General features: G+C 44.6%; 1 protein-coding gene across 3 annotated transcripts in view; it reads right to left on the reverse strand.

The window, feature by feature from the left end:
- Positions 1–1505: 1505 nt before the first annotated feature.
- LOC135379101 (acidic mammalian chitinase-like) overlaps positions 1506–26500 on the reverse strand; it is a 49493-nt gene continuing 24498 nt past the window's right edge. For all 3 annotated transcript variants that reach the window (XM_064612357.1, XM_064612356.1, XM_064612355.1), the window contains 4 exons: positions 19857–19998; positions 16046–16243; positions 13648–13770; positions 1506–1749 (listed from right to left, as the gene is read on the reverse strand). In XM_064612357.1, the coding sequence (XP_064468427.1) occupies positions 1561–1749; positions 13648–13770; positions 16046–16243; positions 19857–19998 (652 nt within the window). In that variant the 3' untranslated portion in view covers positions 1506–1560. The remainder of the gene's footprint in view (positions 1750–13647; positions 13771–16045; positions 16244–19856; positions 19999–26500) is intronic.

A 26500-nucleotide genomic window follows, 5' to 3' on the forward strand; every position in this document is an offset into this window, starting at 1 on the left:
GAAGAAATACAAACAGCTAACCACTACGTGTACGTTTAGCTCTAGGTGAGAAATGGAGATTAAGTGAAACTTACGGTTTATTTGTGGCTATCACGTACTCTTCGTCAAAACCTGTGATAACTCTATGTATTTCGAACTGATATGTGTCATTAAACCGGATATCATTTATTTTTCTCTGTTTTCGTCTGGTATTGCTGCCATGGGTGATTAGTATGGTTCGGTCACGAAAAGGGGGAAGGGAATACAACGCAAACGAAGTACGCGAATGCAAGCTTGCCATGGCTACTTGAACCTTTGGATGCGACAACGGGACAAGTCGAAAAATCCCAAATCCTGAAAAGAGGCCTTATCTGATTGTGCGTCCCATTGACACACACGCATTTCCCGTTTCTTACCCTCCTGTAGCGGGGGAAATAAATTGCAATACGGTCCTAACTTTTCGTTGGTAGGTACATACTGGTACGTAGATGTCATTTCAGCAAAAATAGTAAAAAGGGGGATAAGTCGACTTATCCCCTTATTGCATACAGAGGTTCAATTACGCACTGCTTATTATTCATACTGCTGACGTCATATCTGACATCATTTATTTACAATCGTAGTAGCCCGCGCAACGGATGGATGGCGCTGCACTGTAAACTGGAAAACACCCTTATGCGTGTAAATGGCTTGTCCTATAACTGACACCTCTTTTTACACCGTACATGGTCTGGAACACTCTTTTTAGAGGGTGTATTCCGTGTAAATCACCCCTGGAAAGGGCGCTTTTCTTTGAAAGTGCCCTCTTTTGCACCCTTTAAACACCCTTTTAAGAGGGTGTAAGATCGTTAAACACCCTCCTGAAAAGGTGTATAAAGGGTGCAAAAGACGGCATTTTCAAGGAAAAGCACCCTTTCAAGAGGGCGTTTTACACGAGATACACCCTCTAAAAAGGGTGTTCCAGACCATACGGTGTAATAAGAGGAGTCAATTATAGGACAAGCGACTTACACCCATAAGGGTGTTTTTCAGTTTACAGTGTGACGGTCTCTAGCGTGGCGTCATTCTGAAGACGCAGGGCCCTATGGGAATTGCACTACCTGTCTATACATACTTTGCCACATCTGCCACAGCGTGCAGGAGAGGGTTGCTGCAGCCATAAGCCCGAGAGGCGCCCTCCACTGGCATGCGCCACATCTAACCCTTGATGCAGTAAAGGGAACGTTTCCGCAGTGGTAAATGGGCAGACGGCCACGCAACAGGACGTGGCCAGTTGAACTCACCTGACCCCGTGCGGCCTTTCCCTATGGAGACATGTCACAGAAAGGGCATACAGCAGATCTTAAGGTCAGCACAATACAGGAACTCAAGGAAATGATAGAGCATTATTCCAATGCTATCGATGACGGCATGCCGGCATCCGTGTGTAATGGGTACCGGCACAGGAAGATAGTAGCAGACGAAGATAGTACACATGTATGTGCTTCACTTTGTAAAATTGTATAGAAATTGCCAAACGACAAATGGAAGACATGAAGGAGCTTTTAGTTAGTGGTTTAATACTCTCTTTCGTGCAATGATTCAGCTTGTGCAAACTGAAGCACTTTTGGTCAGATCATATACTGTCCGTTGCAATGGGAATTTCTTCGGAGGACTTGCAGGTGAGGCAGCTGCAGATTTATTCGCCTTGTCGCAGTCGCCATTCATATCGTCGTCGTTCAGCGTGTATGTCATGACACCACCGTATCCATGTTTTAAAATCCATTTGACCTAAGAAACAATATTAACTTAGTGACGTCAAAGAGTAGGAACAAACTAGAGCACGGTTTTCTTTATGCATATAAAGAAAAGTGGTGTAGTACGCAGCTCACTACACAAATATGAATGTAACAGGGACAGTGTTTACACGTTCTGCTCTTGACAACATGTTAATTCACTCGTCCGCACAGCTAGTGGTGTGTTGTGCGCCTTATAAAAATTTTGCATGTTATAAATTTTTTCCAATTTTGCAGTTAGCAAAAATTTAAAGTTGCTGATTTTATAGCGTTGTAGAGGACGATGGTGTTCCTCTACATGAGTCCTGACAGGGCGATGATGGAATGTCGCAGCGGGCAGGTGGTCGTGGCCTCACGCTAGGACGGTGCCGGTAGAACTGGCTGGCAGGCGCAGTGGCACGTGTCAGTACAGGCACGTCTTCATCGTCGTCCGCGGGCCGCCACATCACTCCCCCCCTCAGACGCGGAGTGGTGTAGATCTAGCGGTTGAGGTGCGCGTCGATACGTGAAGAGGAGAAAAAGCGGCGACACGTGGAATACAGACGGCTGGGCTTGGCGTCTTGGTTCAGAACGCGCAGTAGCAGCAGAATAGTTGGTGCGGGCAAGCGCTGACCGGGCGGGTTCCAGGAGCGGTGTGAAGGCACGCAGGCCGAAGTAATTCAGAGAGGGGCGACAGAACCACGCTGGGCTCGTAGTGTTGTCGCCAAGGAGACTGCGGGGAGGGCCATCGTGAAGCACGGGGAGACCGGGAGTAAAACTCACTGTGGCCTCAGTGCGTGTCCCCGGTGGAACGTTGGTCCCGGGGCGTCTTGACCGCATCCGGACGAGCTGCCAGTGTCTTGTATGGAAGTCTGGTGGGAAGGCGAGGGAGGCAGGGTTCTTGGACCGCAAGCGTAGCAGATGCGGGAGGGGGGGCGGTCGACAGCGGCGTACCGCGACCGGTACAGGAGCGTGATGCTCGGGAAGGTGCCGCCGGTGGAAGCCCGATGAGTGCCATCTCGAAGCGTGTGGCGACGTGACTTGGAGTGTGCGACCATGGCGACGTGAGCTGGGTAGATTGGTAAGGTGGGTACAACCACGGTGTTGCGCGGCCGGGCGTTGCGACGAGTGGAGCCGCGGTGGACTGACGTCGTCGCCTAGGGGTTCCTCGGTAGAACGATGAACCGTACTTTCGGAGATGGCTTTGGAGGTGGGCTTGCAGAAATTCGGGATGGTATTGGGCCGAATTACGCCGAACATGGTGTTCGTTGTTCGGGTCACCAAATGTTGAGGAGGTGGTGTCCCTGTACATGAGTCCTGACCGGCAATGATGGAATGTCCCCGTGGGCAGATGGTCGTGGCCTCACGCTAGGACGGTGCCGGTAGAACTGGCTGGCGGGCGCAGTGGCGCGTGTCAGCACAGGCACGTCTTCCTCCTCTTCATGTATCGACGCGGACCTCAATCACCAGCTCGTGTATGCTGCCAAAGAGCACCTTCCTTTGGCGGTATCAACGAGGACGCGCGGTATTGTGTAACTTTCAGTGATGGCACCACTAGTTAAACTACCTGATTGTAGTTACAAAGTAGTTATCAACTACTTGCAGAAATGTAGTATGCAACTACTAGTTAAACTACTATTTCGAGTAGTTTACTACAGTAGTTAGGTTACTGCAGGCGCCAACTACTTCCGATTTTGCCGCAAGCTTTACTGCACAATTGTGCTTCCGACTTTTACCTTGACCTAGTTGCTTGATGAGAACGGAGGTGCAGAACAATTGTGTCGTGCATGTGTACTAAATCTTCACTTTTAGCACTGCTTGTGATTCATATTTAGGTGTCCAAGAACACTATAGAATGGGATTGGTGTTGATGGACAATGTTAAGTAGTTAGAGGTGTAGTTAAAATACATTGCAGTACTTAAAGAAGTAGTTTTAACTACCTCCCCTGAAAAGTAGTTGAACAACTAGTTAAACTATGCCATCGCGAAATAGTTAGTAGTTATAGTGAAACTACTGTAGAAGTAGTTCGTGGCGATCACTGGTAACTTTAATTCATCAGATATTTCTTTGAAATACAACTGGTTCTTCAGAAGAAGCACACTTGGAAGTGACCTTCCAGTCCTCGTTATAATTTGTGGTCACCCTTCAGAATTGTCAGCCTATTTTGGCACAGTGCGACAAATGTGTGTGCGCTTTCAGCGAAAATAATTACCCGCATTTATCAGCTTTTATATCTACGTACCGCCATTTCGCCGTTGGAATGCAGATTACCAATTGTAGCATACATCACGAGTGTAAATATAGAAAACCACTGCGCGTTTTGCAACCTCACTTTAATCATTGGAAAGCAGAACTTGTCTTTCATTTGGTTTGCGAAACCTAGTTTCCCCAGCTACACAACCAAGTAGAGGTTGTCATGAGTGGTCAGTGATATACTACAGGGTTATTCTAGCAAACGTTACACATTTCTATCGCACTGTAAAAATAGAAGACTAGGTTTGGCCCATCCCAAACTTTGCCGACTGATAGCCGTTTATCTGAAGTTTCATTGGAATTTTTTGTAAGCACTATGGTCATGCAGAAAGAAAATTAAAAATAAATCAAAATCTCATCCCATGCATTTTCAATGGCCTATCCCATAAGCTCCGCCATTTTTCCTTGTGTCTGCTTCACATTCACATCACTTCACACAGGTAGCGCTGCCTACAACGATGTGACATGCCGATCCTGACGTTATGCACCAATCCTCTTGTTCCAGTCTTGTTCTGTATGCTGATGCCACCTGTCTGTGGTGAAATTAAAATGAAGCGCATACAGCAGAAAATGGCGGCCTTTGAGTGAGATAGGCCATAGAAAATGCGTACAGTGAAATTTTGCTTGATTTTTAATTTTTCTTCCACAACGTCATAATGCTCGCAAAAAATTCCAACAAAACTTCAGACAAATGGCTACCGGTCTGCAAAGTTTGGTGTTGGATAAACACAGTCTTCTATTTTTACGACGCTATCAAAATGTGTAACGTTTGCTAGACTAACCCAGTAGATGAAAACTGATCATTGTGGAGTAATAGATCGTATTATTATTATTATCGGCTCTCCGCCACATTCCAAATGCACCCACATTTCCTGTTACGCGGTGAGTAACCTGCACATGCATTCCTCTCCTCTTCACGCACATGCCTTGTGAATATGAGTTTGTGTGCGGACGAGTCCAAGTATTCTTCTTCTTTTGAATAATTATATTCATCCTTTCCTCTTTTCTCCTTTTACTTCTTCATTTTAAAGGGACCATGAAGATATTTCTAAACAAAAATGAAATTTTCGGTAGAGAACGGTTCTCAATGATGACTAATCTTAAATATATGCGATTTTTGCCATATTCCATTCAACGCGGGCGCAATCCACGCGCGAAAAAAGCAGCCAGCTGTCGCCCCCCCCCCTCCAACAAGTAGCCTGTTTACTTACTTATATTGGATACTGGATACTTACTGGATACTCATAATATGTAGGTACTTGTAATATTAAAGTTCAGCAGTAACTCTGTTGTACGATGCACACGCTTCTGATTAACTATAGCATTGTGGCGGCTCGTGGAAGACGATAAAGAGGCGCCCCTGCTGCCTCGAGTTACGGCGCTGGAACGACAGTTCTACTGGTACCGTCCTAGCGTGAGGACAGGACAGGACAGGACCACCTGCCCACTGGGACATTTCATCATCGCCGATCAGGACTCATGTACAGGGACATCACCTCCTGTACAGCATGTAGACTTTCTTTTTTCTTTTTTTTTGTGTTGTTGTTGTAACATACAGGGTATCCACGCTAAGTGTGAACAGATTTTTTAAAAATATATATTAATCACTTTTTTCGAGATGAAATCAATTGCAATATAGCATATGCTGAAGGGCACTCCCTAGGGGGCATTAACAGACTCCTAAGGCAACGTCTTAATTAACTTTCAATAACTAACTTTTTAATTATAAAAGCTACGAAGTTGCTCCAATGAGAACATCTGATCTCTTCGGTCACCAGATACCAAAACCGTTTTCAGAACAAAAATCCGTTCGATAGATCGTCCGCACAAAATTCGTGAAGGAACGCCATTTTTTCTTTATTTTATTCATTACGCATCTCTAGAGACGCGTCTTTCCTTCGCCCCAATACGAGAGGATGAAAGAGCACACCATCGCCTCTTGCGTCCTGGAAAAAGATTAAAAGAAAACAGAAAATGCAGCCCAAGATAAGGGCAGTCGCGATAGAGTCACCCGATAGATTTGTGTTTTTGTTTTGTTTCCGCAAGTTAAAGCTAATCTTCGACGCATGAGGCGGCACTGTGCTCTTTCACTCTCTCACACTGGGGGTAAAGGAAAGCCGCTTCTTTGAAGATGCGCAATAAACCAAATAAAGAAAAAAATGGCGTTCCTTCACGAATTTTTTGCGGACGATCTACCGAACAGATTTTTGTTCTGAAAACGGTTTTGGTATCTGGTGACCGAAGAAATCAGATGTTCTCATTGAAGCAACTTCGTAGCGTTTATAATTAAAAAGGTAATTATTGAAAGTTAATTAAGACATTGCCTCAGGAGTCTGTTAATGCCCCCCTAGGGAGTGCCCTTCAGCATATGCTATATTGCAATTGATTTCATCTCGGAAAAAGTGATTGATATATATTTAAAAAATCCGTTCACACTTAGCGTGGGCACCCTGTATATATGGGTCTCGTTCTTATCGCCGTAGCTAGTTGTGTGCGAGGCTTACTGGGTTTGATTGAGATGCGGTAAAAACAGGGAGTTGTGGAACAAAAGTAACGCTTACGAGAAATAACTCATGTGATCCAAGAAAGCGTAATAAGCTTGAGATGCATAAAATATACCGCTAAGGAGGTATAATGCTACGCACTACACCTCTCATTTTCTCATCCCCAAGTGGCACAGATAATTAGAAGAGGGAATATTTTCCCTCCAAGGAATAGCAGTCAAGCAACACTGGACTTCACCTCACCGGTATTCCTCGTGAGACAATTGATGCTCTGAGGCTGGAACAGATATAGAAAGGACGAAGAGAAACAAAGCCTCACATTTCTCAAGCCTCACACAGCGTCGATCGCGTCGCATGAATGTGTGTATGAGTGAGAAAAAATGTAAAAGCGAACGGGGAATGAGTCAGAGAGAGAGTGGTTGGTTTGTCCCTTCCGATGACGCGGCCTTCGAAGTCGCTGGGGAGCTATGTTAGCTTAGCTCAATTGGTAGAGCCCGGGACCGGAAATCCAGAAGATGTGGGTTCGAGTCCTACAGCTGCCTAACCTTTTCCATCCTTCATCAGGTATTCCTCATGAACGGTTTTCTTGTTTTTTACCGCTGGCGAATATTTTAGAACGAAATCGAAGAAGCAGATGACTGGTAACCCACGTGACATGAAGCAGTTATGAAGCGCGTGCCCAGAAAACAGCCGGTGCCCCACACGAGACTATCGATGACGTCACGCATGGCAGAGGAGGTAGGAGAGGGAGCATACCTGGGTATTAATGTTATTACTGCAATGACATTACAGTAATGAATTACTTTTTCTGGGTTTCTTTTTCTAATTTGTAATGCAATGCATTACTTTTGGGCAGTAATTTTTAATGACATTACTCATTACTTTTTACAAAAAAAATCGAGTGTATGTTCTGTGTTGGCCTTTGGCAGAAAGTGAGTTGCCGACCGGCGAGTTAAAAGAATTCCAACGCCCACTATGAACGGTGACGCAATCAGCACATGCATATAAAGACAAGTGGTGTAGTACGTAGCTCACTAATTGACAGACAACGGGTGACGCGGCACGCACTGATCGGCACAGAATAAAATATATCTTGTTTTTACAACGTACACTCTCAATGACGTCCCCTTTATTTGAAGGCGAAAAACATGTCCAAAAATTATCTCTATTTAGAAGTGCTAACTGTTACCTTTTGTTTCTTCTGAAGGAAGGCTACATGATCACCACTAAAACTATCAAAATTACCTTTATATTAAGGGGACTCTTTCCTCTAAAATATACCTTTCCTGCTTTCTCATTTTTGTAGCCTTTATTTTAGCAGGCTGTTTCTACCCTGTGAGATAATATTTCTATATTGCTTATCCAAAATCTGTACAGCTCCCGTTACACTCCACACTAACACTGAGTCTCGTCTCCAGGGACTATCAGAGCCACCTTTGCGGCGCTTGGCGAATATTATTTAAACATGACCTTTGAGCTGGCAAGGTCCAGGAATCCTGTTTAATTAATATTTTCCAAGCACTGCCGATATGGCTGTGATTGTGCTTGGGGACGAGACTCAGTGTTGTTGTGGAGTGTAACGGGAGGTGTATACAGATTTTGGATATAAGCTGTACAAAAGGATTATCTCAGGCGAGAGGCGTAGAGTATGTGTTTCGAGAAAAAAACAAAACGGATCCGACTGCCGAACAATTTGGCACCGGTAACCATTTCCTCAATCATTACCTTGTTGGTAAGTTCACTTGTCACATCGGCCAATGGATGGTCAGCGTGTACAGCTCATTAGTACAAAGATGCACGCTTTAAACTGGGAACTCGTGAAAACTTTGATACACGAAGGTTGCCAGATAGTACGTTCATTAAGGTAGTAGTACATAAATAATAGGTATTAAAACAATAAGCAGTAATATCATCTATGGATATTCTTAATGATTCTTTGGCGATTGTGTTAGAATGTGTTAACCATGACAAAGAGAAGTGGGCGTGGTTAACATTCTTCGTCTCTGTGTGATTCCCTCTTCGCGGGCTCTTTGACAGTGTTTCTCTCTTTTTTCCCTTTTCGACGTATCTCTAAAAAAGTATGAATAGAGAGAATGTCGCTGCGCATGTTTTCAAAGGTACTGTAAAGCAGCACCGATCAAATGTCATTTAGCCGACTATTCGATAGTCCAAGCCACCACGACAAAAACTGTGCAAGTTCCATTCCAATCGACGGTGTAGTTAATTAGAAAATTACAATTAGAGATTACGGGCAACACTGTACTAGGTATTCGAAATGAATCCGCACTTCTGACACATACGGCGGCAACCACATTGCATGCGTATAACACTGGGCCTGACATACCAATCCACCACAATCCACCATAAAATCCGCTCCTGCAATCCACACAACGATCCACATCTGAGGATAAACGGATAAGCGAACTGAGATGAAATGCTGAGCCGTTGAAAAAAATGTGTCAGACGTTCAAGACGCCAGACAGCGTCGGGACTTGTTTGTTCACAGAGGTTCACAGAGAGAGTTTGTCCGTTCGAAAGCGGCCGCGAACAAAAGGAGCGCGCAGGCGCAGCAGAGAAGTAGGGAGAGCCCCCATCGAACAGCGGCCAGCACTGGGTTACTTCGCAAAAAAAGGGTTAACAGGTTAAACTGTTAACAGGGGTTTTAGAATGCATAGGTAAACAGGAAAACTAATAATATGGTTACTAAAATAACGAAGTTCGGATGTCATAGTGTGTAATACCAATTTTCAGTGTTGCCCGCTGTACAGGGGGTTGTTTGACACCAGGCGTCGCACCGCTCCACTACGCCGCATCTTTCATGGCAAATTAAAAATATTTATAGCGCGTTGTCGGTCGTATGGTTCCGCATATGGTATTTAGGAGCAACAAAGTCTCTAGTCACATCACCGGCATATCATGCTTGTCTACTGCTTTACAGTACCTTTAAGTGATGCGCCCGACCAATGGCCCTCTCACACAAATCTCCTAATTTTGAAAAAAAATTTCATACACAAATAGTGAGCACTAACACACGCGTATCCATCAGCCCACATAAACGTGGGGAGATTACCAAAAGGAGACTTCCCTGGTCTGCGGTCACTGGTGTCGAATTGTTCTGCCAGGACATTTTTTGTGAAGAATTCCGCTACACACAGTGCTGTCAGCATTAGCCCCCCTCATTTATTGCGACAACAATAAGAAAAGGCACAATATTAAGTTGATTCAAGAATATATTATGAAGTGATACACATCTCATAAAATTGTGAAAACTACACCAAACTTGGATGTATGAACTGAAATGGGTTACAATCACAGCCACAGACCTTTTGCGAGCTCCTACATTTAGAGGGTGATATAGTCAAAACTCATTGTATCACTAGCAACGCAATGTCATTTTGGCGTTGCCGGCTTCATCAACGCCCACAAAGTAGCCAGGACATGGAAAGTCGGCACTGCACATGCCACGGCGAATGCCGTGATTTGTTTGTCACCGGCATGGCGTGGGCGCCTGAAACCAGGTCCCCCAAGGTCGCCATTTTCCCATGTATTTGTTGCTATCCCGATGCGTGCAATGCCGGAGGCCGCTCTTAGATACCCCATTGTTACCAGACGTTGGCTTGCGTGGACTGTAGCGCGCTAAAGATCCAGTTGAAGCACAATCCAAGCCAGGCCAAGTCACCGAGAGAAATGGACGACTGCAGCGCCTGCGGCGCCTGGTACGACAGGTACGCTATGTGATGCACGCAGCCGTGCACTAGATCCTTCCGGTCGCTCAACACGTTTAAAAACGGGACCAAAAAGTGAAACACGACAGAGAAAGTTGTTATACGCGTTTTATTTGGACATATAAAGACTAGATTCATTCGCAGAAACAACAAAAACATTTTGCCGCTAAACTTAGCGCGCTGAAGTGATCCGGAACGGCAACAGTGGGGTATCTAGTGGCGGCCTTCTTCGTTGCACGCTTTTCCGAGGTGAGTTTGGGGGACCTGCCTGAAACAGACATGCGGCGATGTCTTTCTTATCAACGCATAACGAGTAATGATCACCTGATAGCTGTGAGCGCGCTGCTGTAATTGCTAGAACAGAGGATAAACTTCTAGGTAAAAACTGTTTGCCAATAGACCTATACCTGTTTGTAAACAAATGACGTCATAATGTTCGACAGCGCCACGAGTTTGGTAGAGTTGAAAAGTTCGCAACCGCAAATGCAGCAATCCAAGGGGAAATGGCGTGGTCAACGTTCGCAGCGCGCGATGCGGGATCCAAAACTCATTACCTAGGGCGCCTTATCCACCTACCAGAATCAGCATTGGTAAAGAAGGTTTTCCAACACATTCGCTATTGCGGTCTAAAGTCTAGATGGATAGCTAAAATCAACCAATACGACAAAAAGTACAGTGGCGGAACGAAACGGCAAACAGCACGCAACGAAAGAGAGTGGACGAAGATTACAACCACAGAAATAAACAAAATCGAAATAGGCGACTGGACAAAGAAAGCACGGAAGAAGCAGAGTCTACAACATTACATGAAAAACAAACTGCAACCTGAGCCCTGTGGAGACCACAAAGGAGATAGGCGAAGCGCCCTCCTCTTTCAGGCCCGCACCGGGTGTTTGCTTACAAATGTCAGAAAAAAATGAAATATTTGGGAATATAGACCCCACATGTCAGCTCTGCGGCAAAGCAACAGAGACCCTCCAACATATCCTTCTCGAGTGCCACAGGCTAAAAGAAATCCCACTAGAAATGGAGCCGACAGATACCGAGAACATCGAGGACAAGCTGTACCACCAACAAACCGAAACCAGTGCGCCGCAGCCACACGACACGGTCAAGAGGATACAGTGCCGCCTAGTGAAGTGGGAGCGACTTAAACAGGCAGCAGCGAACACAAGTTGAAGTGACGTATCGGCAAAGGAGAGTGACTATTTGTTATTGTTTTCCCTTTCCCTTTCTCCTTTCTCTCTTCTACTTTCCTGTGCGCCTGTGGACTCCGTTTCTTTCTTTTTTCTTTCGGAAGCCTGCCCTGTATCAAAAGGGATTAGGTGCCACTACTACTACTACTAGGTTCAAAGCTAGTGGCGAACAAGGTCGCGCCTGAAAGCCACGGTCTTGAGGGGATTACGATGATCTCTGAAAAGAACGCGACCTTCGGTCCTACTTTTCTGTCAGCGAACAATTGCTCATTCGTGGAACCCAGCTCTCCCTTTCCGATCTGTTTTGGTTTCGGTCTGTCTACCAACGTCATGATGACGTTTGTCGGGTAGAGGTTTACTGATGCGCGAAACAGCCAACTTACCGTGTATTCACACGAGCGACATATTCCCCCAGAAGCGGAACATGCGAAAAGCGTCATAGCTTTCTGATGTCACGTGAACGCGAGCGCTCAACGTTGTGTCTTCGCGTATACACTGCTAACCGTGGGGAATATCCTGCTACACAGCCACAAGATATTCCGTAGCAGACGACAGGAAAACACGCTGACGGTGTCGTCTGCTAAAGCCCGAATCCCATAACAAGCGACACGCGGCAGATACATGCGAGAAGCGACAAAATCGACGTCACTGCCGCCACACGAGCGTCAAAAAAGCTTTGTCGCGGCTGAATATTTCTGCATCTACTCCCAGTAGATATTTGTAGCATGTCGCTGAGTTCGTTGCCTGTTGTTTGACAAAACCAGCTAGATTTGGCGGCGTGAAACAAGAACTGAACGCGTGGACAAGGGAAATGGTGGAGAGGGCAACCAACAAAAGTAGCAGACGAAGAAGTGGGCGGGGCGTTGGGAACTTCAACCGCAGCGCCACTGCGTTACGGCGAATATTACATAGCACCTTTATTACAAGTTCTCCTCGTTTTGATCAATGAAATACTATTTTTGGTATATTTATGGTAATTTACAACTTAGCTAGAATAAAATAAGCATTGCTTCTCGAAAAAACTCATTTCTCGGCGACGAAATGTCGCTGCTCAAATGGACCAGGAAGTCGCGCCATGACCAGACGCGACAGCGACAAATTCTGCAGCGCGTCGCTTGTCGCTTGTTATGGGGTCCGCGCTTAAGTGTCGTCTGCTATCTGCTAAATGCGCAGTACGCCACCGTGCCTCCGATATTCCGCACCGTGTGAATGCTCAACATAACACGGAACGGAACTTCGGCAGTGTGAGCACTGTTTTCGCTTTTTCTTCCACTAGAATATTCCTTGAGGATGTCGCTCGTGTGAATACACGGTTACCGACATTTTTTTCAAATGCTGTTCATGGAGACGGGCACCACACGACTTCGCATAACGACAAACGCGTGCCTTGACAAGAAGACGAAGGGGGAAAGGGTGGTGCGGATCACGTGCGACGCGAGCTTTCGTTGTAGAGGTGACATCAAAATTGCTGCTATATTAAGGGGACACAATAGCACGGCGGCAACGCTGCGCCCCTGACCGAGCCGTCCCTTTGATTTTGAAGTTAGTCACCTGCGTATAACTTATAAACTGGGTGTCACCCTAAGGAAATTGATATGTCACTTCTGAATTACCGGTCACGCCATTTTCAGAGTAACGTTAAAAAGCGGACGACAATGAGAGTGTACTGTGTTGTCTAACAATAAATTTCCAAAGTGATTAATACTATTACGATTAAGCTCGCAGTAATCACTTTGTAATGTCATTGCTTTTTTCGTAGTAATTGTAGTATCATTACATTTCCATTGCAATAATGAGTGATGTAATTGAATTAAATTTTAACTGGAGTAATGAGTAATGTAATTTAACTACATTTTAGAAGTAATTTACCCAGGTGTGAGAGGGAGCCATTAGGAGTTTCGGTTTGGTTTTGAGCTTTTTCCTTTTTTTTTCTTTCCTTTTTGCAACCAACGAGTTCCCGACTGTCAAACACACTTTCTTTCCCATTTCGCAAGAATGTATCGAACTCATTTACACAGCCATTGTAACAGTTTCGGATTGTCCCGGAGTCTCCCTTTAGCGTCCTTCACGCGAAAATTGATCGCGTGAAACATGAGTCACGTGTTGCTATTTCTCGGAACCATAAATTATCCAGTACGTGCTACCTCCCTGTGCCCTAGTTCCTCTTCCGAGCCATATAGATGGTGTTGTTGCTGCAATATCAACAACAGCTACAACACCAAATAGAAGGCTTACCTTGTCAGCAACACTGTGTTCGTCGTCGTAGGAGACCCAGGTATGCCTGTTGAATGCATAGGGTGTGTGGCTGACGTTGTCCCATCTCTTTTGAGTTCCAGGCCTCATAAGGAAATGGCACGTCTGCAAGATGCAAAACAGCCCAGGGTAGTACACACTGCCAACACCACCTAGGTGGAGAAAGCCTTGTTTACTCGTCGACGTGACGTAACAACTAATAGTCAGCCAATCAGGATCGTGTTTTCAACGGCGGTAGCCAATCACAAACGAGCTTTCAGCGGTCGTAGCCATAGAGATGATGAACCACCGTCGTCTGCGAGCAGTGACGGAACGTCTCCGCATACTATAAAAAAGAAAACTTTAAAGGGACTATGAAACGATTTCTTTCTTCGTTTCGTTCGAAAGAAGACATTTTTCTGAGTCTAGAACCGAAATTTTACCTTCGTCGCGCGAGCGGATTTCTCGGGAGCGAATTTAAACGGAGCGGCGAAGGGAGGACAGCTAGCGCCGCGCCGTGGCGAGCTGCTGAGCGGAGACACAACGGGCAACTTGACGCGACCACGGCCGGCTCAGCAACACGTCATCGTGACGTGTTGCCGAGCCGAGGAATCCCTCCAGGAGCATGCGCCGTAGGATCCCGCGTATGCGTTCATCGGGAGTGGAAATCTCCATGACAGCAGCTTTCGCGCGATCGGCAGATTTCGGCAGTGGCGGCAGCCACAGCGCGAGCTCGCGGCATTACTTGCCATTGTGCAACACCGGTGACGTAACGGGGAAGCGAAGTGCGGTCCGTACAGTTACACCATCGACAGGGAAATATGCGCGGGAGAGGAGGAACGCGGAAGAGACATTTCCAGCGCGCTCTCCTCGCAGAGTGGAGCGATTTCGTCCGGAAAAAATTGTGGCAGATTAGTTTCTCTGCGGGAAGAACAGTTTCCATCGAAAAAAAGTATGGGGGTTCGGGAAATTTCATAGTCCCTTTAAAATCAAGCTCAAAACGGTCCCATATCATTCTGATGATTGATTTTCTGAAAAGCGAGCTGCACTTTTTGTCTACCGGCTCATGTCTACGGGTTCCAAGTTATCTGCAATCATTTCCGACTGCAGGGAAAGCTAATGGAATTTTGTTCGTTTCCGTTACCACCTCCGTTACCTGGCCCTCATTTGTTTCTGTTTCGGTTACCACCCTTGTTGCCCTTTCGTTTCAGTTACGTTTCCCTTTCAGTTGTCCGTACCGCCCCCCCCTCTCGCCCTTTTTTTGTTCTTGTTGTTTTCCTTCTTTCTTTCTTTTTTCATTAAAAAAAAACTAAGAGCATCGAGACCGTGACAAGACTTAATCCCTCTACGTTCTAAAGTCTATTTTGAGGACTCCAGCGATACACATGGATACAGGGAGACAACGTTTATTCAAAATACACATATATAGGTACGTGATTTCTGTGAACAGCTAATACGGACATGGTTTCCAGGAATGTTAGTCACGCTTGCCACTTCCAGGTCACCATTAGCGTGTAAGAACTATGCTTCTTCTATTTACCAGTGATGGCTAGTAGTTAACTACATGTAGTTAAACTACTAGTTAAACTACCTGATTGTAATTAAAAAGTAGTTATCAACTACTTGCAGAAAAGTAGTGACAACTACTAGTTAAACTACTATTTCGAGTAGTTAACTACAGTAGTTAGGTTACTGCAGGCGCCAACTACTTCCGATTTTGCCGCAAGCTTTACGGCACGACTGTGCTTCCGACTTTTACCTTGAGCTACTTGTTTGATGAGAACGGAGGTGCGATTGTGCCGTGCATGCGTACTATATATTCGCTTTTATCACTGCTTGTGGTTCATATTTAGGTGTCCGAGAACACTATAGAATGGAATTGGTGTTGATGGACAACGTTAATAAGTAGTTATAGATGTAGTTAAAATACATTGCAGTAGTTAAAGAAGTAGTTTTAACTACCTCTCCTGAAAAGTAGTTCAACTACTAGTTAAACTACTCCATCGCGAAGTAGTTAGTAGTTATAGTTAAACTACTGTAGAAGTAGTTAGTGGCCATCACTGCTATTTACTAAACAAACTGGCAATCACTGGTCGTTGCCACTACTGACAAAAACGAAGCAACTCGCAAATTGCTCCAACGTTCTGCGTCAGAACTTCCACAACAGTAACTTTTCTTATTGATCTGAAGTCTCGAAATCGCAGGGCTTTTCTTTAAATTTTTTTTTCACGAAATCATTTGCATTTCGGGACGTGAACAATAGCTGGGATCCCGGGATTTGGGGGAGTTGAGATATCCCAAATCCCAAACACCAGTCAGGACTAGGCGAAATAAATATCACGCGACATCGCTTTGCAGTGTGTCTCTATGATTGCCTGAGTGGAAGTGGAAAGATTCTTACCCAGTTGTAGCTGACTTTCGCGTCCACCCGGACTTTCTTGCGCACCTGGTCTTCTGTCTCAAGCGGCACCGCGGGCGCATGAAATCTGTGTTTCCCCACGTTCCTAAGCCTGAATCTTCTTCCAAAGAACGAAATCCCAACGACGATTTTCTCTTTTGTCAGGTTCAGAGCCTTCGACCAGTTTCGGGCAGACCATATCTGTAAAATACGCGGTGCGTTCAGAGTCATAACCAAAAAACAAGGAGGTGTTAAAGTTAAAACTATTGTTTTTCCTAAGTCTACCAGTGATTGGAAAGTAGTCCTTCATTGGATCCCCTTCGATCAGTAGTGTCGAGATAGTTGGTCAGGCGACTTTCTTTCCCATTCTTCTTGGCGACAAAATCGCCAAAAGGAGTGACCTGGATCCAACGATATATCTCCCACGCCATCAACGTCCAAAAGACGAAGATTGGTTGATTGATTTTTAAAAGGAAAAAAAAATGGAAATGTTAGGCTCGAGCTTCTCGGGACTCGGGAACTCCAGGACGCGTTATTGAGAAAAGAGAGGGAAACCACACAAAAAACCACGCTATACAATTTGAAACGGAATGGAAAGGGAATGGATAAAAAAAAATCACCACCCAACTTGGCACCAAAAGCAATAGTGCAGAAGAGTCCACGTGCGAAATCTCAATGCACTAAAAGCAAAGAGCGTCACAATGTGGTCAAGAGGTCCTTCGAGACGAGAAATTGCACGAGGGCGCGCATGGCGCACTCTAAGAAAAAAGGAGTACTTTTACTCATTTTGGGGACTAAATGCGTTGTGACAAAAAAAATAGTCCCTTTTCGGGAGTAAATGAATGTCACAGAGTGGAGACTGCGTTTGACGCTCTATTCTAACGGTCCCAGGTACATAATTCGTGTGCATGCATAAAAATACCTTGAACCAAACCCTCAACCGTGATATATGGAGTGATATGAAATCTTGCGCCATACATGTACGGCACAATTTGCGAAGAAAGATGCTCTAACTGTTTCTTACTTTGTGTGGCTGGAAAATTGCTACGTCGTCTGAGTTATACAGCCTTATGTCGTTCAAATTGACCAAGGGCGCCATTCGCGAAGTTTGATCACAATTTGCAGTCCCGGGGAGTAAATGTCGGGACTAAATGTCGGGTTAGGGGACTGAAATGGGGATTACTTGCAGACTAGGGGAGTAGAAGCTGCAATTACTCCCCGTTCTACTCCTTTTTTTTTCTTAGAGTGCAGGTATGAGCTGATTTGCTGGCCAGCACCCAATAACATTTTCGGTGGACGACTTTTGTTTAAGCTCGGCGTGGTCCCGTCCCCCAACTGCGGTCTGTGTGACGTAGCTGAGGACGTGAATCATATACTCCAAGACTGCCCGAGGTACAGTGCACAACGTTGTACCCTTGGGGTACCCGAAATCCCCCATTAAGAATGAACCGCTTAAGAATAAAACATTCAAGAATAAACTGCCTAAAAAATACACTGTTGAAAATAAATCCCCAAAAATAAACAGGTTAATATCCCCTCTAGAGATCAACGCTTAAGGATCTACCATGAAAAAAAAAAACTGTTTCAAAATCCTTTCATCATCCAGCACTGAGGCGGATTGATAGCATTCTGCGTGGGATTAGATCAGGTTATGTTAGGTTCGTTTTGTTTAAGTTGCGGTTAGTTTGGGATAGCGTAGGCTAGTTTGGCGGGGGGTCACCGATATCCACCATTAAGAATAAACGTTTAAGATTAAAACATTCAAGAATAATCCGCTTAAAAAATACACGGTTAAAAATATATCTCGTAAAATAAACCGCTTACTATCCCCGCTTAGAGATCACCGTTTAATAATCCACCATCAAAAATAAACTGTTTCAAAATCTCCTCACCATCCAGCACGGAGGCGGACTGATTGAAATTTACGCCGGGTTATATCATGTTATGTTAAGTTAGTTTAGTTTGGTTTCAGTTAGTTTGGGATAGTTTAGGCTAGTTTGGTCCTGTGAGGATAGGTTAAGCCCCTGGCTTGCAGTTCACCTTGATTTGGGCCATACCACATGACTCTAGCAACTGTAGGGTGGATTTGGGGGGATTCTGAAACGATTTATTTTTGACGATATATTCTTAACCGTGGATTCCTTAGCGTTCATATTTAAACGGGGATATTTCGCCGATTATTTTTGTGCGTTTATTTTTAAGCGTATATTCTGGGAGATATATTTTTAACAGTGGGTACTTACGCGCTTATTTTTGAAAGATTATTTTTAATGGTTTCAAACGGGATACACCCAGTTTGGCCCTGTGAGGTTAGTTAAATTCCTTGTTTGCAGTTCGTCTTACTTTGGGCAGTGCAGGCGTAAGGGGGTTACGCTAATAAATCTTACTAATAATACTTAATCCTAAGCGGGATTATTTCTCTAAGCGGGATGTCCATTTCAATCGCGGCCATACTACGGGATTGTAGCAACCGTGGAGCAAACGGGGGGGGGGGGGATTCTGAAACGATTTATTTTTAACGTTATATACTTAACCGTCTTTACTTACACGGGGATATTACAGCGATTATTTTTTGCGTTGGTTCTTTAATTGACAGTCCGGTCGAAAACATAGGTCTGGGAAACACCGCCTTATGATTTCTACTACTCCTCACAACAACTGTGCAAAATATTTCAGAAGAAATCGTATCGCGCGATTTATAATCGATTTTTTTCTATGCCGCAGTTGGTCCCGAGTAAAGGCCGCAGCGAGCTCTCACGTGACGTGCGTAAGAGCAATGCCGCACGTGACCTGCGCATGCCTGTTCGCGTGATAGTTGGTTGTTGCGTGCTAGCATTTGCCCATTATGATGATTTTGAGTAGCAGTCACACGTTACGCAGCGTAAAATGCAGAGTAGCGTCAATGTAAACACAGGTATCACGACGCAGCCTTCGGTTCAGTACACTCATAGAAAAAACACCTTTCTGCATTCCCAGCAACGGCGCAGTCCTCCGCTCCACTTTGTGCCTGGCGGACGTCACGCTGATGTGACGGCTGACGTGCATAGAGGATCCTTGGGGCAAGGAGTATGGGAGGGAGAAAAACGAAACCGGATGTCTTCAGAGGAGCTGTTTTTATTCGATCTCTCGAAAACCACGCCATTTCGTGAGCTGAAACTTTCCACAGAGCATGTAAGCCTCCGTGGCAGTTGGCAAAAATCAACTTCCCGTTTTCACGGACTGTCCCTTTAAGCGTATATTGTGGGAGATTTATTTCTAACAGTGGGGCTGCTTACGCGTTTATTTGTGAAAGGTTATTTTTATCGGTTTCAAACGGGATACACCCTACCCTTGTGTCGTCGCTGACCCGCCTGGATAACCGGCCATACTCCACCGAAAAGACGAAGGTCATCATATTCCGCTGATTTACGCGATGGGTGTCAGACCCCCGACCAGCTCCGGTGGCGCAGCGGTAACGCGTGCGCTTGGAGACTGGGAGGTCCGCGGTTCGAATCCGCGGGCCGGCTGTGCCGTCTGGGGTTTTTCCTGGGTTTCCCTCAGTTGTGTAATAGGCGTATTCCGGCACAGTTCCCCTGAAGTCGGCCCATGGACGCAGCTATCCTCCCCCCGAGCGGTCTTCCGGAGAGCGGAGAGGTCTTCCACTTCACCCTTTCCTCTCCTCCTCTCCACCACCTTTCCCTTCCCGAGAAACATGCCGCCTAATCAGGCAGGCAGACCTCTCGGTTCCTCCCAACGACACTCCTCCTCCTCCTCGGTATCAGCCTGTACACACGGTGACATTATGCTACGAAATGGAAAGAATATAACACAGTACCAAATATCTGGTCTCCTCCCTGGAGTATGGATTCTTGAACGTGCTCGTCTCGTTAAGAGGGCTGTTGGGACCAGTGAACGGGCGACTCCTGTTATTGAAGACGTTATAGTCGTAGCTCATCAAGTTTGCGAAGCTGATCAATCTGTAAGTAACATGGGTCTGTTTATACGTGAGCAGACAAGCAGTGCGTGGTGAACTCTATATCACCACCATGGCCTGAACGCGTATAACCACTGCAGTACATGAAGATACGAAGGCAGAAAAAATAGGCGATGTCAAGTTGCCGGTGGTGAGTAAATCAAAGAGTGATATTAAACGGTAGGAACAACTTATTTATTTACACATGGTAAACAAGACTTTCGTGCACGAGACTGCACTTCTTCAGGTTACAAAAATGTAAACATGGTACAGGCACATATATACAGTTGAAGGGGGAGTTCTGGCATGAGAGGGTAACAGGTTGATGGAAAGGATGCAAACAACAGATAAAAATCACAAGAACATAAATACAAAAGCAGGGGTATCAGAAGCGCAGAATCCCTGCTTTTGTATTTATGTTCTTGTGATTTTTATCGGTTGTTTGCATCCTTTCCATCAACCTGTTACCCTCTCATGCCAGAACTCCCCCTTCAACTGTATATATGTGCCTGTACCATGTTTACATTTTTGTAACCTGAAGAAGTGCAGTCTCGTGCACGAAAGTCTTGTTTACCATGTGTAAATAAATAAGTTGTTCCTACCGTTTAATATCACTCTTTGATTCACTGCAGTACATACGTAGGTTTCTTCGTTTCCGGCTGTTTATGTTTTTTTATTTTTTTTATTCGGGAGGGGGGGGGGGAATCGGGTACAATTTACGAGAATTACCTCGGTGACAAATCGGGCGCTACGATCTCTGTTTAATATGTCATCGGGGAATTTTCGGGTGAAACGAAAGGCTTATGAAACAAGCCACAGCTGTGACACCGGTACGAGAAACAATAATATTTATATTTCCGCTCGGAACTGTGGGAGGTGATTGCCCGCAGTATTAAAACACTTGTCTGAGCTCCACAAAAGCTCGTCTTTCTTTTCTTTTTTTTTATGCGGGAGTGGCTTATAAAAGGATGACAAATAGCTTGCCACAACTACACTGTAAACTTTTTCACACCTTTAAAGGTGTGCGCTATGCACATTAAACCTGCCTGGTTGCGTAACATTGCATCTTCAGGATGATATTTTACAAAATTCGGAAAGCCTTACTAAAGATCAAGTGTCAGTGCAAATCTTGCTTTCATTACGTCTTGGATATCGGCGGTACGAGCTAATGCATATATGCATCGCTATCGATAATCGAGCACGCGCAAGTGTCTACAATACTGTTGAACAATGTTGAGATGTTGCAAGACTGAATTTTTGGAGGAGAGCCAACACTCGAACAAAGAAAATTTGTGCGAAACCGTGCTCCATTATGATGTTACCAAAATTACACCTAAAAAGGCGTGCGCCATGCACGTTATTACACCTTTAAAGGTGTGAAAAGATTTAGAGTGTATTTCTCTTTGCTGATATTATAATTCACTTTTCCGACAGTTCACCTAGAACGACACGTTAAAGGACATCGAGGGTTTGGTGTGGATATCGTGTTTTGCCAAAATTCTTGAAAACATGTTCGGGGGAAAAAATCTGGTTAAAGACGAAAACGAAGAACACTATACAGTGAACCCTCGTTAATATGACCCCCGATAATCTGACATACACGCTATACGACCATACTCCCGGGGAACAATGCAGTGAAGCCTCTGCAAATCCCTCCCGTTAATATGACAATTCCGCATTATGACCAAAATTTTCGGGAACGACCATGGTCATAATAACCAGGGTTCACTATACATACGTAATGACCTATTTTATATGGCAGTATGTCGATGTTTACGCTTTTGTGTCAGATCAGAATTCACATTGGACTACCTAAGTATAATCCGCTATAATGCTTTTGCGTTGATGTTGCGCACGTGTTTGTATAATAATTGTGCGCCGTTTTGCGGCCGTTACGTTAAAATATGCGTTTTAGTTGGGCGCGTGTGTTATGACGCGTTTCCGTTCTCTCTGTTTTTCATCGTGATAAAGCAGCACAAAGACGCGGACAAAGAAGGAAGACAGGACGACTGCTAACTCTCAACTAGCATTTTTTACGAAGGCAGAAAAAATAGGCGATGTCAAGTTGCCGGTGGTGAGTAAATCAAAGAGTGATATTAAACGGTAGGAACAACTTATTTATTTACACATGGTAAACAAGACTTTCGTGCACGAGTCTGCACTTCTTCAGGTTACAAAAATATAAACATGGTACAGGCACATATATACGGTTGAAGGGGGAGTTCTGGCATGAGAGGGTAACAGGTTGATGGAAAGGATGCAAACACAGATAAAAATCAAAAGAACATAAATACAAAAGCAGGGGTATCAGAAGCGAAACTTTCTGATACCCCTGCTTTTGTATTTATGTTCTTTTGATTTTTATCTGTGTTTGCATCCTTTCCATCAACCTGTTACCCTCTCATGCCAGAACTCCCCCTTCAACTGTATATATGTGCCTGTACCATGTTTACATTTTTGTAACCTGAAGAAGTGCAGTCTCGTGCACGAAAGTCTTGTTTACCATGTGTAAATAAATCAGTTGTTCCTACCGTTTAATATCACTCTTTGATTCACTGCAGTACATACGTAGGTTTCTTCGTTTCCGGCTGCTTAAGTTTTTTTTTTTTTAATTCGGGAGAGGGGGGGGGGGAATCGGGTACAATTTACGAGAATTACCTCGGTGAGAAATCCGGCGCTATGATCTCTGTTTTGATATGTCATCGGTGAATTTTCGGTTGAAACGAAAGGCTTATGAAACAAGCCACAGCTGTGACACCGGTACGAGAAACAATAATATTTATATTTCCGCTCGGAACTGTGGGAGGTGATTGCCCGCGGCATTAAAACACTTGTCTGTGCTCCACAAAAGCTAGTCTTTTTTTTTTCATGCGGGAGTGGATTATAAAGGGATGACAAATGGCTCGCCACAACTACACTGTAAACTTTTTCACACCTTTAAAGGTGTGCGCTATGCACATTCAACCTGGTTGCGTAACATTGCATCTTCAGGATGATATTTTATAAAATTCGGAAACCATTACTAAAGATCAAGTGTCAGTGCAGATCTTGCTTTCATTATGTCTTGGATATCGTCGGTACGAGCTAATGCATATATGCATCGCTATCGATAATCGAGCACGCGCAAGTGTCAACAATACTGTTGAACAATGTTGAGATGTTGCAAGACTGAATTTTTGGAGGACAGCCAACACTGGAGCAAAGAAAATTTGTGCGAAACCGTGCTCCATTACGATGTTACCAAAATTACACCTAAAAAGGCGTGCGCCATGCACGTTATTACACCTTTAAAGGTGTGAAAAGATTTAGAGTGTAGGTCTCTTTGCTGATATTATGATTCACTTTTCCGACAGTTCACCTAGAACGACAAGTTAAAGGACAGCAAGGGTTTGGTGTGGATATCGCGTTTTGCCAAAATTTTTGAAAACATGTTCGGGGGAAAAAATCGGGTTTAACACGAAAACGAAGGACACTATACATACGTAATGACCCATTTCTATGGCAGTATGTCGATGTTTACGCTTTTGTGTCAGATCAGAATTCACATTGGACTACCGAAGTATAATCCGCTATAATGCTTTTGCGTTGATGTTGCGCACGTGTTTGTGTATAATTGTGCGCCGTTTTACGGCCGTTACGTTAAACTATACGTTTTAGTGGGTGCGTGTGTTATGACGCGTTTCCGTTCTCTCTGTTTTTGGATTTTATTTGTACTTTTCTTTTTGAAGTTGCAGAGTTGGTCGAGTGCCGAATTCAATTTGCCCATATTTTTTGAAATTTTACTTATCAACTGATCAGCCTTTGTTTTGCCGCCGAGTAACTGCAACGTCCGCATGCTGGTAGTGAGTGCGTGGTCACGCTGCTGCTCACCAGTGTTGTACCCGTTACCGAAATATGGTATCGCGATACCGATACGCGTTACTTGAGTGAAGAGTATCGAAATATCGATATCCATACTTATTTTTTAAAGTAACTTAGTACCGCTACGTCAATAAAAAAAAGCAACTCGATACTTTGGGCGATACTTTTGTTTGAAATACGGAGATGATGCAACATAGAAATATCGCTTTCGTGAACAGTTTTGCAGTGGAAAGACAGCTTATTTCATATGTAGCTCGAAAACGTTATGCTTGACTTCTATGAATAGCTGGTTCTTGAAATTATCTTCAGCCATCCTTGCAAGCAGTGGTCTCTCCCGCAGCCGATAGAGGCCAGTGTGACAATTACGTTAGTGTCAGGGCCACACATACCATGAAGTCCAATGACCAAGGAATCATATCCGAAGTTAACAATGCCACAGTATATGTGAGCGTGACTCAGTGTGATAATTACGTTAGTGTCAGGGCCACACATACCATGAAGTCCAATGACCAAGGAATGCTATCCGAAGTTAACAATGCCACAGTATATGTGAGCGTGACTCAGCGTGACACGGCAGCTTAGCAGCGGAATCCAGGGCGCACTGTCAAAGTCTTGAGCTCTGTCCGTTGACCTCAATTCTTTCGTTGAACACAGCTTGTCTATTTCCTTCAGTTTCAAAGAAGAACGGTGAACACGTGTTTGGTATAACTCCATAATTCCGGATACGGAGCACGCAGGCGTGTCCACAAGCTTCTTGACGAGGGCTAGGCGGACCACTGACAACGAATAAGAGTGAGGAATATGGTCGGTGAAGAAAGGGGGTGGGGCACTAAAAAGTATCGGTATCGGTAACGACACAGAGATCGCGTCACCATCAATTTGTAGCGGAAATACTTTTCCGATACCGAAAAAAGTATCGATTAATGTAACGGCGTTACTTGTAACGGCGATACGTACAAGTACTGCTGCCCACGCTTTTTTGTCCGAGTACTGTCAGTGGCAAGATTTGGACCGTGCATACAAAAGTGCTGAGAATTGTATGATGGCGCGACGATGGTATGACGGTGCAAAGGATAACGCTAAAGCAATCATGCTAACACTGTCAACGTCACTGCGCAAGTCAGTGTCATGTCCGTTGCTTGTCGATGACCTTCCTTCTGTGTGGCAGCCTCAGAACATCGCTATCTATCTACGAAATCTTTCGACTCATTCGCGGTGTGTGCCATTACGAATTCCAAAGCGTTTCGCTTTTCTTTTCTTCGTTTCCTTTTCTTCCCATTTTCTTTACTCCCCCTGTTCTCCTTTCTCTTCCGTTTCCTTTTCTTCCCTTTTCTCTACTCCCCCTGTTCTCCTTCTCCTTCCCTTTTCTTTTCTTGTTTTCCTTTCCTTCCTCTTTTCTCCTTCTTTCTTCCCATTTTCTTTTCTTATTTTCCTTTCCTTTTCTTCCCCTTTTCTCCTTCTTTCTTCCCTTTTCTTTTCTCCTTCTCCTTTCCTTCCCTTTTCTTTACTCCCCCCGTTCTCCTTCTCCTTCCCTTTTCTTTTCTTGTTTTCCTATCCTTTCCTTCCTCTTTTCTCCTTCTTTCTTCCCCTTTTCTTTTCTTATTTTCCTTTCCTTTTCTTCCCTTTTCTTTACTCCCCCTGTTCTCATTTTCCTTCCTTTTCTCCGTCTTTCTTCCCCTTTTATTTTATTCTTTTCCTTTTCACCCCTTTTCTTTACTCCCCTCGTTCTCCTTCTCCTTCCCTTTTCTTTTCTTGTTTTCCTACCCTTTCCTTCCTCTTTTCTCCTTCTTTCTTCCCCTTTTCTTTTCTTTTCCTTTCCTTCCCCTTGTCTACTTCTTTCTTCCCCTTTTTTTTTCTTCTTTTCCTTTTCTTCCCTTTTCTTTACTCCCCCGTTCTCATTTTCCTTCCTTTTCTCCGTCTTTCGTCCCCTTTTCTTTTTTTTCTTATTTTCCTTTCTTTTCTTCCCCTTTTCTTTTATTCTTTTCCTTTTCTTCCCATTGTCTCCTTTTTTCTTCCCCTTTTCTTTCCTTCCTTTCCTTTTCTTTTCGCCCCTTTTCTTTCCTTCTTCCCTCCTTTTCCTTTTTTTGTTTGGAATAGCGAGCCGACCTTCGTCTGGCTGACCTTTTCCTTTCTTTTTCTCAATAAACGTATTCCCCCCGATGCGTGGAGAAGGGTTTAAACGTATGCGGTGCGTACGTTTCTAGTGTGTGTTAGCGCCGCGAAGCAACTGTGTCTATGAGCGGCGTACAGACAGTTTACAGCTGGAGAGCGGACGGCAGGAAGCAGTGCGGGTCAGGGATGTAAGTGTGCATCCTGGACCGACTTCGTGGGGAACCGTGCCGATGTGCATCTGGAAAGTACGTATTTGCAAAACTCAGGGAGCACCATAGACAACGGTGGTAGGATTCGAACCCACCACCTCTTACTCTTCAGCATGACCTTGGCTACCACCAATCAGCGGGACGCCTTAATCCGCTCGGCCATGAAGCTGGTTCGAAGCTTCCAAACTGCGTGGAATCTGAATGAACTGTTGAGACTGAATGCACAACTATCGTTCGCAATCAGTTGCGCTGTTTCGCCGTCATACCTGGGTAGTAATGTCGTTACTGTGATGAAATTACAGTAATAAATTACTCTTTCTGGTA

This window comes from Ornithodoros turicata, chromosome 1, assembly GCF_037126465.1.
Source record: "Ornithodoros turicata isolate Travis chromosome 1, ASM3712646v1, whole genome shotgun sequence".
NCBI classification, from domain to species: domain Eukaryota; kingdom Metazoa; phylum Arthropoda; class Arachnida; order Ixodida; family Argasidae; genus Ornithodoros; species Ornithodoros turicata.